The sequence below is a fragment of the Trichosurus vulpecula genome, chromosome 5, assembly GCF_011100635.1.
Source record: "Trichosurus vulpecula isolate mTriVul1 chromosome 5, mTriVul1.pri, whole genome shotgun sequence".
NCBI classification, from domain to species: domain Eukaryota; kingdom Metazoa; phylum Chordata; class Mammalia; order Diprotodontia; family Phalangeridae; genus Trichosurus; species Trichosurus vulpecula.
In genome coordinates, this window is record NC_050577.1 from 177,619,711 (window position 1) to 177,635,266 (window position 15,556).

At 34.7% G+C, this 15,556-nt stretch overlaps 1 protein-coding gene across 1 annotated transcript in view; it reads left to right on the forward strand.

Moving 5' to 3' along the window:
- ITPR2 (inositol 1,4,5-trisphosphate receptor type 2) overlaps positions 1-15,556 on the forward strand; it is a 545,841-nt gene that overhangs the window by 371,330 nt on the left and 158,955 nt on the right. The window contains exons 43-45 of the mRNA XM_036758879.1: positions 1,476-1,586; positions 8,220-8,315; positions 9,967-10,086. Coding sequence (XP_036614774.1) covers positions 1,476-1,586; positions 8,220-8,315; positions 9,967-10,086 — 327 coding nt within the window. The remainder of the gene's footprint in view (positions 1-1,475; positions 1,587-8,219; positions 8,316-9,966; positions 10,087-15,556) is intronic.

A 15,556-nucleotide genomic window follows, 5' to 3' on the forward strand; every position in this document is an offset into this window, starting at 1 on the left:
ATATTTTAGTTTGACTTTAAAGGAAAATTCCTATGAACCAGTGTCAGATTAAAAATTCAATCCTTTGGAACTAGTGAGGTTTCTTTATCTTTCTTTGCTTTTATTTTTTTAGGATTCTTTCTCAAAAATTTGGAACAGGCTCTCTTTGGCTCTTTGAATTAGACACTTTGAGTATCCTACAGTGTTCCTCCAAGGCAAACTTCAGCCTTTCTTCCAAAATGACTGGCCCTGATTCAGGTCTCTAGTCAGATATCAGGGATTCACTGTAAGAGTACAGAAGGTACACTCAGGGGAAGGAAAGAAAGGGAGATAGAATGATCTTGTGACACCTGGCCATGTACCCAGAGACTTCAAGATGCACTTAAGCATTTTATAATAACGAATGTAGAACTCTGAGATGTGATCTTGCACCAAAATGTCTTTAAAGACTTTTCATAGGTTTTTGTAAAAACATAAAAATTACAAGAGGAACTTATAAGAACAAACATTGATGTTTGAAATAGAGGAATAAATGAAAAACTTTTTATTATAAAAAGAACCTTAATATAGCAATTACTATTACACATATACTGGGTAAAACCTTTATCAATGTTGTATATATATACAACTCCCAAAAGAAGTCTGGAGCTTTGCCTGGCATTTTCTCTAAGTTTAATTCTCTGATACAATGAATACCGCCCCCCCGCCAAATCCCAACCCCCCCCAAAAACACCAACCCAAAACCATAAACAAAAAACCCCAAACTAAAACCAAAAGCAAAAACCATAAGAACACTATGTATTTTAAATTTAACAAAAACTTTACAGTGAGGAGATGCATAATATCATGGGTTCAGTCATATGGTAGGTCAGACCACACACATGCTTTAGTCTCTCTTGAGAGAAAATGTTTAACATAGCAACAGATATAATTTCTATCATACTTTGAAGCTAGGTGCCACTGTCTATCACATAACCTATTTAAACTTGAATACTCCTTATGTTTAGGTTCCCAAAAGTTCTGTGAAATAAAATTAATTCCACATAATTTGAGTATAGTAACTTATAATGTTTGTTGAGGAATATTTTATCAGTTTTTCAGCTTTGAAATTCCATACAGTTTACTTCAAAAAATGTTATCTATAGAACACGGAATAAACTGGGGCTTTTAGATTTCATAGGGACTAGATTTGGAATTTCAGTGCTTTAGAGAACTCACAAATCAGGAAATTCTCTCTACCACAGAAGGTGAGTATCTTCTCTGGAATTTATAATTTTAAAAGAGTTGCCTAGGACATTGAAAAGTAAAGTGACTTGCCCAGAGTACATGCAAGTTATATGTCAGAGGCAGGAATCAAACCCAGGTCTTCCTGGTTCAAAGGCTAGCTTTCTATCCACTATACCACACTGCCTCTTTAGAGAGTCTGTATTATACATTGCTTAGAGCATCACTATATTGAAAAGTAAATGTTATTTCTTAAACATTTTGTTTCCTAGACTTGTATTGCTACTCATGAGTCTAATGGCATTGATATCATCATTGCACTGATATTGAATGACATAAACCCTCTTGGAAAATATCGCATGGATTTGGTGCTTCAGCTAAAGGTATCTAAAACCCTATACTTAGTAAAGAAAAAAAAGAATTCTAAATATAAATTATCACGGAAAGTTAAGGTCCATAAAAGCCATTTTCCAGTAGATGAATGGTCAGAGGAAATTAACAATCAATTCTCAAAAGAGAAATTACAAAATACTAACTACCATATGAAAAAATTATTACAAATCATAAATTACAAGAGAAATGCAAATTAAAATAACTCTGAACTTACACCTCACCTAGCAAATTAGCAAAGAAAAAAGATATCATCTATGTCTAAGAGAATGAGGGCAGACAATTACACTAAACTGTTGGTGGAGCTGTGAATTGGTACATGCATTCTGAAAAACAATTTAAAATTATGCAAAAAAGGGGGCTATACTGTTTATTTCCTATGATCTAGAGATTCCACTGCTGGTTTTTACTTCCAGGAGGTGAAATATAGAAATATATTTCCTTTGTTACCATAGATACCAAATATAACAAGACTTTTTTTGTTGTAGTAGCAAAAAATGGGAAACAAAGTGAGTGCTCATCTGGGCACATGAATATAATGCAATGTTATAGTGCTATAAGAATACCAAATATAATGAATATGGAGAAAATTGGAAGAATTGTAGGATCTGATGTAGGGAGACGGAAATAAAACTAGACAAACAGTATACACAATACAACCACATAAATGAAAAAAAGCAAAAATAAGTTGAACGTTGTATAATTATAATTATTGTACTTGCCCCCAGATAAGAGAGGAATAAATGTACCCCTCTCCTTTCGTAGGAGAGGTAGGGAGATTATGGGGGTAGAATGTTGCTTTTGCTGTTGGATATGATCACTATGTTAAAGATTTTGCTGAACTTTTTTCATTGTTGTTATAAGGGAAGTTTTACTGGTAGTGGGAGTGGGTGGGTAGGGAAATTGTTGAGGTAAGTATATACAGGAATAACTATGATGTTAAAATAAAAGACAGGAATAAAGCTTTTTAAAAATAATTAAGTGCTACATTTTTCAAATGTGTTGCAAAAAGTCAAGTATTGGTATATTTTCAGCTGCAAGATTGCTAGAAGTAATCGAAGTACAATATGTAAACTGCTGTTAACATCAAGTGAGATTTGAAGCAGTGTTCATTTTGATGGTGTTTTATTGAGGTTCATTCTAGAAGTCATTCTGTACTTCCCTACTCCCCCTGTTTTTATTTTCTTTAATTAGGTAGAGAAGGGCAAGGAACCCAAACATTAACTGATCCTTTAACCTTTTCACTTAGATTGTCAAATCTAATATCAACTACATCATCATTAATTGGAATGTGTAAAAGTATTTTATTTTGGTTTTATCACTCTCTATTTCCGATCGAGTTGCTGTCTCATTTTAGATCACATTCATCCAAATACCATTAGTAATTTTACACATTGACTTTTCAATGATGTCTTTAAAGCAAACCATTAAAACATTTGCCAGCAGTAGGATCTGTAATGACTCAAGTAGCAGAGCAAATAATATTTTTTCTTTATCTGATTGTTGAGACTGTACAAATGAATGTACACAAAAAGCCATATATTCATATTTAGGAATTTATGTTTTAGATAAACAAAGTAAATTCACAAATGCCACACCATGTAGACTAGGGGTGGGGAACCTGTGGCCTCAAGGCCACATGTGGCCTTCTAGGTCCTTGGGTGGGGCCTTTTGACTGAGTCCAAGTTTTACAGAACAAATCCTTTTATTAAGAGGATTTGTTCTCTGAAGTTTGGATTCAGTCAAAAGGCTTCATTTGAGAACCTAGAGGGCCATTTATGGCCTTAATGCTGCAGGTTCCCTATCCCTGATGTGGACTCTTTCAATCATGCCCCCCTAGTTAAATTACAAAATTGTGTGTTTTTGTTGTTTTCAGTCATTTTCAGTTGTGTCCGATTCTTCATGACCCCATTTGGGGTTTTCTTGGCAAAGATACTAGAACAGTTTGCCATTTCCTTCTCCAGCTCATTTTCCAGATGAGGAAACTGAGGCAAACAAGGTTAGGTGACTTGCCCAGGGTCCTACATCTAGTAAGTGTCTGAGGTCAAATTTGAACTTAGGAAAATGAATCTTCCTAACTTCAGGTCCCATCTGAGATCACGTAGAGGTCACCAACTTACTTTTACTTTGGACAGTCCCTTCACCTTTCTTCTCTACCTGTAAAATGAGGGAATTTTAACAAACCTTTAAACTCTAATAGCTGCCCATCTTCAGTAGTAAGTGAGGTATATATTGTGTAAGGAATAATGAATTTCCAGTTAGAAGATTTAGACTTGTATTCAACTTGCTTGCAGTACTGTCTGCTAGACTTTGAGAAGGACATCTAACTTTTTGTAGCATTTATTTCCTCTTGTGACAAATGAGAAGTTTAAATTAAATGTTCTTTCCAACTTTAAATCAGTGGTCCTATGATTAAGGGATGGGTTGAAGTTGAATCACACCAAGATTTAACTGATATCCTTGACTTGAGTAGCACCATGATTTAATTGACAGCTTATACCTATGTAACATGCAACTCAATTTAGATTCCCGGTAGAAGCTTTACATTTCACTTTAAAATTAACTGTATAAAGAAGTCATGGACATTCTTCAACAGCTCCATGCCTTGAAATATTTTAATTATCATAAGGTAAATAGAGAAAACATCGAATAATATACTTCAATACCTCATAGATTTGTGCCTACATTAATAATAGATAGCCTATCTACTGATGTTGATCAGATCCCCTCTCCTAAGTAGATCTTTATGAGTTACTGTGACTGAAAAAGTTTATAATCTGTTGATCTACATTCTTACAGTAAACATCTTTTGACTTTATGGCTGGTCCTCAGACTACATACATAACAGATGTAACCTATAATTAGGATGATACTCAAAATGTTGACAGCTTGTATTTTACTGGTAAAACTTTTGATAAACAAGAGTTACCTGCATAGCATGGTGGCACCTTGCAGAAGAGCTTTCATGAAATATTGAAAAATATGTAAGTCCAAAATGACATACAGGAGTACCTTTACTGAAAAAATCAATTTATGTGCATAATTTTTCAGGAATATACTTATTATGTATAAGAGGTACACCTATAGTAGAAAGTTTTTAGATTGAATTTACAATTTATAAAATACAATTTTCCATATAATTAGAGTAAATACTTTTTAAAACAGTCTTTTAAGGTTATACACATTATATTTACTGAGATGTAGAGTTGTGAGGCAAGAAGTGTTTAATGCATGATTTGTATTTAGAAATGTTTAGTGTTTCACAGACAATCGTAATAAACTACTCTGAAGTAGTAGCAATGCCATATGTTAAGATATTATCATTTCATCAATTCACCCTGCCAAGCCTCAGCCTTAGATCATTCTTTTCAACCCACCAGAAAGATAACATTTTGCCTAATAATATTCACTTCTGAGGTCTTTCATCCCTAGATAGCTTAATGCATCCTTACTGCTTATACTTGTGTTATAAGCACAATTTTATTATTTAAATATATGCCTCTTCTTTTAATTGTTTTTACTTAATATTAACAATTTTAATTTTAAATAGATGCAGCATATTATAGTGAACAGAGTCCTGTGCCTGGAGTTAGGAAAGCTTAGTTTAAAATCTTACCTCTAATAATTACTAGTTTAATGACCCTGGACAAGTCACCTACTATCAATATACCTCAAGTAACAACTTAAGACTTAGAATGGTTGCCTTGGTGGAAAGTCCCCACTTTGGGAGTGCCCCCTTTGGACAAAATCCTTTGTGTATTTGTGTAATATTTAAAAATTGACATTTGAAATAATTTTCTGAGTTCTTCACAATAACATTCTCTAACTACATTACTAATTCTTTAAGGGTCTGTAACTTGTGAGCTCAGTTTGCTAGATCTCATTCATAATGATATGGTTTGATTTATTATCATGAAATTAACAATAATAATGACATTTCACCTTCATTCTGCAGTTTATATTTTCTTCATAAAAATGTTTGAGGTAAATAGTATAATTATTCTTATGCATGTTTTACAGTCAGGAACCAAAGATTCAGAAAAAAAAAGGTAAGCTACCCTTTCTGTGGTGCAAGGTAACACAGGTAGTATGTGACAGAGCTTTATGGAGGACAGTTAGCTTCAGTCTTTTCCATGCCCCATCCTACACTTTTAGACACTGGACTGCTTGCCATTGGTCACAAGGAAATATGCATAGACCAGCACAAATCCATCATCTCTACTCCAGAAACAACTCAAACACATGAACTCTTCCTAGTAGTTTATTGTTCTTATTCTTATTTTCATTAACATTGCATCATCTAGCATAAGACAATTGGGTAATACTTAGGTACAGAAATGATTCTGAATAAATGTAGTATGTTAAAATGAAACAGTTTTAAGTAAAAGCTTCTTTATATTTCAGGGATGTGGGGATGGTTAGCAGAAGAGAAATTTGCATAATATAAAATGGACTGGAAATTTTTTTTCACCTTTAAAATGGTTTTAGTGATTTATAGAGACAGTTTAAAGGCAATTTAAACTTATTTCTCTCAGCTTCCAATCAAGATTGTGCATAGGATAGAATGTTTACATCACTTATGAATCTTATAGGAATGTCATTTTAGAGGAATGTTTTACTCAACTTGTCTTTATTTGCAATTTTAATATTTTATAAAAAAGTGACTTCCTAACTGCCTGAAATATTAAAACATTTGGCCTTTCTTTATTGCATTTGAGTTCTCTATAAATATAAGCTTTTTGATGACAGTGGTGTGAACTAGGTACTTGCGTACTTGGGAGATATCCCAGGTGGCACTCCTGATGTTACATTATCAGTCCATACTTGTCATGTAGCCCTATTTTCTGCTGTTGCAGAAAAATAGGTTATCAATCAACTGGTGAGGGAATATAATGTTTAATTTGTCCACTTGAAGGCACTACATGTATATCATCGGTCAAGTTTTATCAAAAAATATCTTAGTGTGTGCATGTGCAAGTTTTCCCAAAGTCCGCTTTTCTCCCACTGTTCACTAGAGGGCGCGGGCTGCAAGTCCTATGCCCTCTCCTCCTGTGGATACAGTTTGGTTAGTTTAATTGCCTTTGCTAGCTGGGTTCAAAATTTAGCTTAGGGAAAAAGGAATGAACTATTATTCTGAAATATGAGAATTAAGCACTATTTCTATATGGCTTCTCGTCTGCTCTGCCCCCACCCCACTCTTGAGTAATCTCTTACTCTGCATTGACCAATCTCATTCATAAGACAAAGGTGATTAACTTCTTAGTGGCTATGTGATTTATTAAAGAACACAGCAAAGTAAACAAATTGAAAGGAATTCTTAAACAATAAAACTGAAGAAATTTCTTTGCCCACTCACATCCTCCCTCCCTCCAACTTTGCTGGATGATTAAAGGATTAGGAGGAGGAGTTGCTGGTTTACCGCAGCACTTGCTGCTTCTCGGCAATCAGAAAAGAAGAGGAAAAGCCTCAGGTAGTTTGGATTGGCCTTCCAACTGATGTCACCGTCAGCTGAGGTTTTACAGCTGTTGGCAGTCTGGTTTCTTCTGCAGCACTGAGAACAGTGGTCTGTCTTGTCATGGAAATGTTGGGTTCTGCACTGCCTCCCAGACAATACAGCTTTCCAGGATCTGTTCCATCTTGTCTTTTGATATTTCCTAATTGGGACATGGCCACACTAAGCAGTAAACAGTGAACAAAAAATGACCATCCATGGATGGTCACATCGGCAGCATGGAAAGAATGGCATACAAGATGGAAAGAAAAAAGGAAATTTGGGAGGATTTAGGGAAATGTATGCTTATACATTTTTTTTTCACCATTTTCCCTAATTTCCTAATGATTTATTTCTCTCAGTTACTTTGCAGGGAACTATGAATACCTGCCACATTCTAAAATTTCCAACTAGAATGTTTGATTCATAAGACATCCATAAACAAATATGTAAAATAAAAAGAAATATAAGGGCTATTTCAACGCCTTATTAGGCAAACTCATTGCCTAACTATTTTAACCGAAGTGCCAAAATTATTTAATGTGTGTGACACCTCCTTGAGATAACCATAATGTTAACAATCATGATTCATTTTATTTTCTACTCCATGAGTTCAGGATGACTTAGAACACTAATGGATATATGATATATAATATATGCATATATATGTACACACATATATGTACATACATATGTGTATATGTAATTAAAGTTAACTTTTAAGAAAGATCACTTTATATAACATCTTTTCCATAAAACACTTTATAATTACCTATTAATTTTATTGTCATAATGAAAAGGAGTCACAAAAGCTACTACTTAGAAAATAGCATTGTAAAAAAAAAGCATATTTCATTTGTATGCATTATAGAAAGCCAATTTTGTATTAGAATCACATTTCTTCAATATTTAAAATATCCTTTATAATGTTTCCCAGTTTGTTACTTTTACTTTGTATTGTTATTAATGTGAAAATTGCTATTTAAAGATGCAAGTAAGACAAAAGAAATGAGCAGTTTAAAGTTCTTTCAGATAAAAAATATTGCTCTCTACAATCTCAATTATAACAGTTGCTGAGAATCATTAATCCATGAAATAGTTTTAAAATTTGCATTCACTTGGTCTGTATTTCTAGAACAATGCCTCTAAGCTTTTGCTGGCTATTATGGAAAGCAGACACGACAGCGAGAATGCTGAGAGGATTCTTTTTAACATGAGACCAAGGGAACTGGTAAGAAAACTTTTGAACATCCATGATAATCTTGATTGGGATAAAAGGAATGGCTTTAAAAACAAATAAAAGGTTTTGGAATGACAGTTTACTTAGCTTAATGGTGCTGTTGTTCAGTGTTATGTCATGTCAGGAGAGTATTGATTCGTGCAAAACACTTTAAAGGCACAAGCATTTATGATTTCAGCCTTTATGACTTCATTATTTTTATTCATTTAATGCTTTTCTACAATAGTTTTAAACTAAATTATCATATGCTACTTACCGGTTTTCTAATTCGTTTTTGGTAAAAAAAAAAAATTTTTTTTACCTGAATTTGATATTAGTATTTTTGAGAGTATCAGAAATGTTTGCACTCAAATTGCATTTGTATCATCTTTGTGAAAAAATATGAAAACAGTAGTACCATTTCAGTGGTTAAACATTATGACATTCTTGGCTAAAAGAAGAATTAAATAAAGGCTGCCCATCATTAGGGGAGCCTATTTCTTAAAACTAATTCCAGCCTGTTTCAAATCTTGGCAAAAATTACTGCACCAGAAAACCATCCAACCATGATTGTGTTTTGTCTTTGGGGAACCAACGTAACTAAATACAGAGAGGCTTATTAACAGCCACAGGAATTTGTGAAAACTTTCTGCTAAGACATGGAAGAGTTACTAGGTGTGTCATTGGGGAGTTGAAGGTATCTATACTGATGAAATGACAGCTCTTTTGAAAAGGTATTAGAGATAGTTGTGTACAAGTCATCTTTTCCTACAAGATTATATATTTCTTGAGGGCAGATTGTCTCATTTCATCTTTGTTGTATTTCCATTTTCTAGAACAATGCCTTGCATATCATAGGTACTTAATAAATGTTTGTTGAATGGAACTCAACTAATTAAGCTGTATCCTAGATCAATTATACAGGTCAAGTGGCCTACTTGTTATCCTTCAGCTTTTTGCTGCTTAAAGAGAATCTCTTCTCTGAACTGCTAAAAGAAAATATTTCTAACTGGTATATTAAATGGAATTCATGCATGACAAATGTTATTGTAAGTAATTAGAATTTAATGGCACCAAGTGTCTTAAATACCACTGGGAATAGTACTTAGTTTCCAGGTTAGGCCTGGAATCAGGAAGACCCGAGTTTCACACTGACTAACTGTGTGACCATGGACAAGTCACTTAATCTCTGTCACAGTTTCCTCAATGTAAAAAGGAATAATAACATCCCCTACGTTGGGTTGTTGTGAGCATCAAATGATATAATATTTGCAAAAAGTACTTAGCACAGTGCTTGGCACATATTAGGTACTATATAAATACTTATTCCCTTTCTCTCTTAAGATATTTAGTCCTATGTACAGTCAATTAGAGCCTTCTGCTAACAGGACTAGATATGAGCAATAGCCACACTATTTCCTTACATCATGACTCCTTCTCTACAGTTAAAAACGGCCTTTAGTAGTTGAAGTGTGCAGAAAGAGTTATGGCTTGTTTTTGCATCACTCATCAAGTCAAGTCAACAAACATTTATTAAGCACTTACTTTGTGCCAGGAATTGGCACCTCAAGATTTGGAATCACTCTTTGTGAACAATTGAAAATAAATTTTATTTTATGTTACTTTCCAGTATATTTGTTTACAATATTGACTTCCTTGAAAGGTGGATGTCATGAAGAATGCCTATAACCAGGGTTTAGAATGTGACCATGAAGATGATCGTGGAGATGATGGCATTTCACCAAAAGATGTTGGACATAATATCTATATTCTGGCCCATCAGGTAACTATTTTTTCCTTTGATTTCTTTGATAGTCTATAAAATAGTTAGTAGAAGAAGAATGTATTCAAGAAATGTTACAAAAGTGAAAACATGCCTTAGCAACGGATTGGATTTAGAGGGTGAGAGATGGTAAGAAGTCATGGATGATGCCTAAACTGGGAACCCGAGGGACTGGGAGATTGGCGTTGCCCTCTACAGTAATACGGAAAGTGGTTGGGGAAGGTTTAGGGGGAAAGATAAAGTTGAGCTTTAGACATGTTGAGTTTAAGATGTCTGCTAGATATCTAGTTTGAGATCTCTAAAAGGCAGGTGAAGTTGCAGGATTGTAGGTCAGCAGAGAGGTTAGTGTAGCACTGGTAGATTTAAAATCATCAGCATAGAGAAAGTAATTAAATCCTGGGAAGATGATGAGATCACTAAGTGAAGTAGTATAAGGGAGAGGAGAGGAGGGTCTAGGACAAAACCTTGTGGGACATCTATGGTTAGAGGTTGTGATCTAGGTTAGGATCCAGCAAAGGATACTAAAAAGGAACAGTCAGGTAGGTAGAAGGAGAGCTAGAAGAGACTGGTGTCCTGAAAGCCTAGAGAGCATCAAGGAGAAGAGAGTGATCAACAGTGCCAAAGGCTGCAGAGAGGCCAAGGAGAATGAGGATTGAGAAAAGGACATTGGATTTGCAACTAAGAAGTCTTTGGTAACTTTGGAGAGAACAATTTTGGTAGAACATCGAGTTCAGAAGCTGGACTGCAAAGGCTTCTGAAGAGAGTAACGGGAGAGAAAAATGGAAGAACCTATTGTAAATGGCCTTTTCAAGAGGTTAGCCACAAATGCAGAAGAGATAAAGGATGAGAGTTATTGGGGGTGAAAGGATCAAATGAGAGTTTTCTGAGAATGGAAGAGACATGGGCATGTTAGTAGGCAGTAGTGAATGAATCAGTAGACAGACAGAGATTGAAAAGAAGTGAAAGAGTGAGGATGACAGAGGGGATGATGTGTTGGAGGAGACAGGATGGAATGGAATTATTTGAGCAGGTAGAGAAGTTAGCCTTGGTAAGCAGTAAGGCCACCTGCATCATGTGAAATCAGGGTTAAGGAAGAGATAGTGCCAAAAGACATATGAGTGATGTGAGATGAGGAAGAGGGATATGCTGAATGGCCTCCATTTTTTCCTGTAAAATATGAGGCCAGTTTCTCAGCTGAGAGAGTGCGGGGAAGGGAAGCCACAAGAGGTTTGAGAAGAGATGAAAAGTTTGGGAAGAGCCACTGGGGAGAGTGGAATTGTGAGTTGATAAGGAAGGTATAGAAGGATTGCCTAGCAGCAGTGCGGCCTAGTCATGGTTGTGTAGCATAAATCTGTAATACACCCAATAAGAATGATTGCTTGGTTTTTTTCCACTTTCATTAGGTAGGACATGTGTAGGAGCAAATGTAATGGGTTGACAAGAATGATCTAAGGCTGAGACTTGGCAGGTTGCAATTGGTAAAATGATAATTATATTTTCATTTTTTTGTGATTTTACTTTAAAATGACTTATAAGTTCTTTGAGGGACTGTTTCTATTTAACTTGCTTTACAATGATATATTTAGATGGATGCTCAATAGTTAATGTTTCACTTATTTAATATTAGGGACCTTAGACATTAGTTCAACTCTTTTATTTTTTGAAATAGTATTTGATTTTTTTCCAATTACATGTAAGGAAAATTTTAAACATTCATTTTTTAAAAATATATGCATGTGTGTGTGCATATGTGTGTGGTGGAGAAAAGGGGTAAAGTAAGCAATATTAGAAGAGAGAATTTTTGGTTAATAGTATTACTGGATGGAAACAATGCTAAGAATTGGAGCAGATAAGTCAATATTGTTGATGGATTATAGAATATGAGAATATTGAATGAGAGGTGATAAAAGAATTACTACTTCAAAGAATTAAGGAAGAATTATTTTATATACTTATTAAAAAATGTGGTAGCTGAGATAGCAAACAAAAAAGTAAAAATAATTGATTGTGATTGTCTTAATGCAGTTTTTCACTAGGTGTAGGGTATGCCCCTGAGGAATGTAAGAGCCTAAGAAGGCTGATACAATGGCCCAAATCCTGTCTATATTCAAGTGCAGCTCCCATATGAATAAATCCACTGCTTTCAATGAAAAAAGATTCAAATAGGAGTTAACAAAACTCAACAAAAGAAGACCTACATGATGCATTTGCTCTGATTCTGAGTGTTAGTGCAATTATAATTATTTAATATGATAAGCAAAAATTGGGTCAAATCTGAGTTGGTATGTGTTGAGTCTTGACTGGTGTGATTTAACACTGTCACTGTCATGTCATCAGCCAGCATAAATTCATGACAGAGATGAGATTTGTTTATGTTTTAACAAATTGAAACAGTCTCTATCCTCCAAGACCTCAAATTTTCCTTAGAGCCCTGCTATTCACTTATAAATTACTTGTGTTCTCTTTATTTACATCTATATCTTATCTATCTTCTAAACGGAGTCTTCTTTGAGGACCAGAATACATGCCTTATCTGGACTTTGTTTAGGGTGGTACTGTGTACATAATGGGAACTTAATAACTTTTAAATTGAATTTGAAAATTTAAGATGAATTTTCTATGGGATGAATTTTTTTTACTTTTATGAAAATTTATCATTTTTAGCACAGATAGCCAGATGCTATTTTAACATGGCTTTTTTATTTCTCCATGTTGGATGGAACAGGAATGGGCTGAGCAAGATATTATATTTGCTTTCTTAAAAGGCAAATCATCGTTGTCTTGTTCTTTTATTGTCACTGTTGTCTAAGTTGTTCTTTAGCCCCACGAGACGTAGAAGCAATGAATTGTGGTTATACGCTTTATTGAATCGTCTGGAATTACCATGGGTAGAAATGTTAGTACAGATGAGGAGAAACTTCATTGTTTATGGAATGTGTATTGAACCTTTTGCCTCCTAACTTGCAGTTGACCGTGTAGCTCTGTTGGCTTTGCACAGTTCACTAAGTCCAAAATCTAGACTCAACTTCCTCTCTTGAAGAAAAAATGAACTTCTGTGCAGACAGTTTATTCTGGTGTACTGAGGCTTTCGATTTTTGTGGTACTTTTTAAATGACAGTGAGAGGTTCTGCATTTTTCTACCACTACATCCTTTTCTCTCCTTCCTGTGAGTGATCTTACCAGAAACAAATAATGCTTCTTGTAAGTGTCTGGTCTGATGTGCCTAAAACTATAAATGAGCCACAGCAGAAGTTTTAAAGTCCCACTGTTGCAATGTGGGACAGAGAAATTCCTTAAAACACGGGATATTATATCTTCTTGATTTGTTTTTCTCTTTGTTGTCTTCTTTATACCTTTCCTTTATTCTTTCCCTTTTTACCTCAGTTTCTTCAGTTCAGCTTTTTTTCTGTCTCTTCTTTTTCATCTCTCTTTTTGTCCTCCCTTCAGTAAAGATACTTTCTCTTCTAATCAAGCAGAGAATACTGACTATATCCAGGGTGTTTGGTAAAATGAAGTAGTTTTGTTCTTCTAATCTTAAACTCATTGCCACACAGTCTTTATGAGAAAAATCTTTAGAACAATCAAGGACTTCCTTTATGGAAGGTATCAAATGAGAACAGATAGGCTTTCATATATGCTATTATACTGGAGACTGTACAGTGACCTATTTGTTATTATTATTGTTATCATTAGTAGTAATAATAACTGATAGAGTTTTAGTGTTCACAAAGTTCTTTTAAAGGATTATATACTATTTGAGCCTCAAAATAACCCTGTGAAGGGAGCACTACAAGAATTTTTATTCAATTTTCAGCTGAGGAAACTGAGGTTAAATTACTTGCCCATTTCATGTACTTACTTTACTTAAAAAATTGCAACATTTTCTATCCTCAAAATCCTCAAATTTTACTTAGGCTCCATGCTATTCACTTATAAATTACTTTGTGTTCTCATTATTTTCATGCATATCTTATCTATCTTCTAAACTGTGTCTTCTGTGAGGACCAGAATCCATGCCTTATCTGGCCTTTGCTTAGGGTGGTACTGTACACACAATGGGAACTTAATAACTTTTAAATTGAATTAGAAAATTTAAGATGAATTTTCTATGGGATGAATTTTTATTGGAGTATTGCAGCTCATCTTTCTGATTCAAAGTCTAGCATACTATCCACTATGCCACATCCTTGTGCACATTATTTTTCAGGGATGTTTTTTATTTTGACTTAAACACACACTAAAAGAGATAACATTTCCATACACAGCAGAAAAAAGAGGGGTCTCTATGAAACCATAAATCTCCGTTTAATATAATTCACTTCAAAAAAAGTAAGTAATAAATTCTACATATTACTTTCAAAACTGTCTCTGCTTATCTGTTTCTTTCTGAACTGAATTCTGATCTTTTTTTGTGCGCTTAAAAATGTACAAATTTGAAATTAAAATTTAAAAATATGCTCCTTTTTCCTTCACTATTGTGAAACCTCCTGAATCTCCTCTCCTAAAATGAAAAACCCAGAGAAAGAGGGAAAAACAAATCCTTATAAGAAATAACCAATGTTAGGCAAAACAAATTCACAATGGCTTTGTCCAAAAATGTCTCTTTTTGTACTGTTTGTCCATCATCTCTCTGCCAGGAAGTGGGTACCATGCTTCATGATAGATCTTCTGGAGATATGGTTGGTAATTGATCAGCATTCTTAAATTTTTCAGTCTTGATGTCCTTGTATAAACTGTTCTACTGGTTCTACTCATTTCCTTCTGCTTCAGTTCATTCTACCCAATATTTTTTTCCTTCTTTTTTAAAATTAGATCCTCTATTTTTAGTTTACAACACTCAATTCTACATGTTCCTGAGTTTCAAATTTTCTTCCCTTCCCTCCCCTCCTCCTTCCCCTCCCAAGACCACATGCAGTCCAATACAGATTCTACATAAACCTTCGCATTAAACTTATCCACACAATAGTCAAGTTGCAAAGAAGAATCATGACCAATGGAATGAATCATGAGAGAGAAGAAACAAAACCAAAAAAAAGAGGAAAGAAAAGAGAGCAAATAATTTGCCTCAGTCTGCACCCAGACTCCCTAGTTCTTTCCCTGGATGTAGATAGCTCTTTCCATCATGAGTCCTTTGGAGCTGTCTTTGAGCCCTGCATTGCTGAGGAGAATCAAGTCCATCAAAGTTAGTCACCACAGAATCAGTACGTCTGTGGCTGTGTACAGTGTTCTCCTGATTCTGCTCCTCTCACTCAGCATCAGATCATGTAGGTCTTTCCAGGTCACCATGAAGTCCGCATCCTCCCCATTTCCTATAGCACAACAGTATTCCACCCCATTCATATACCACAGCTTGTTCAGCCATTCCCCAATTGATGGGCATCCCCTTGATTTCCAATTCTCTGCCACCACAAAAAGAGCAGCCATAAACATCTTACAGGTCCCTTTTCCACTTGGTGATCTCTTTGGGATA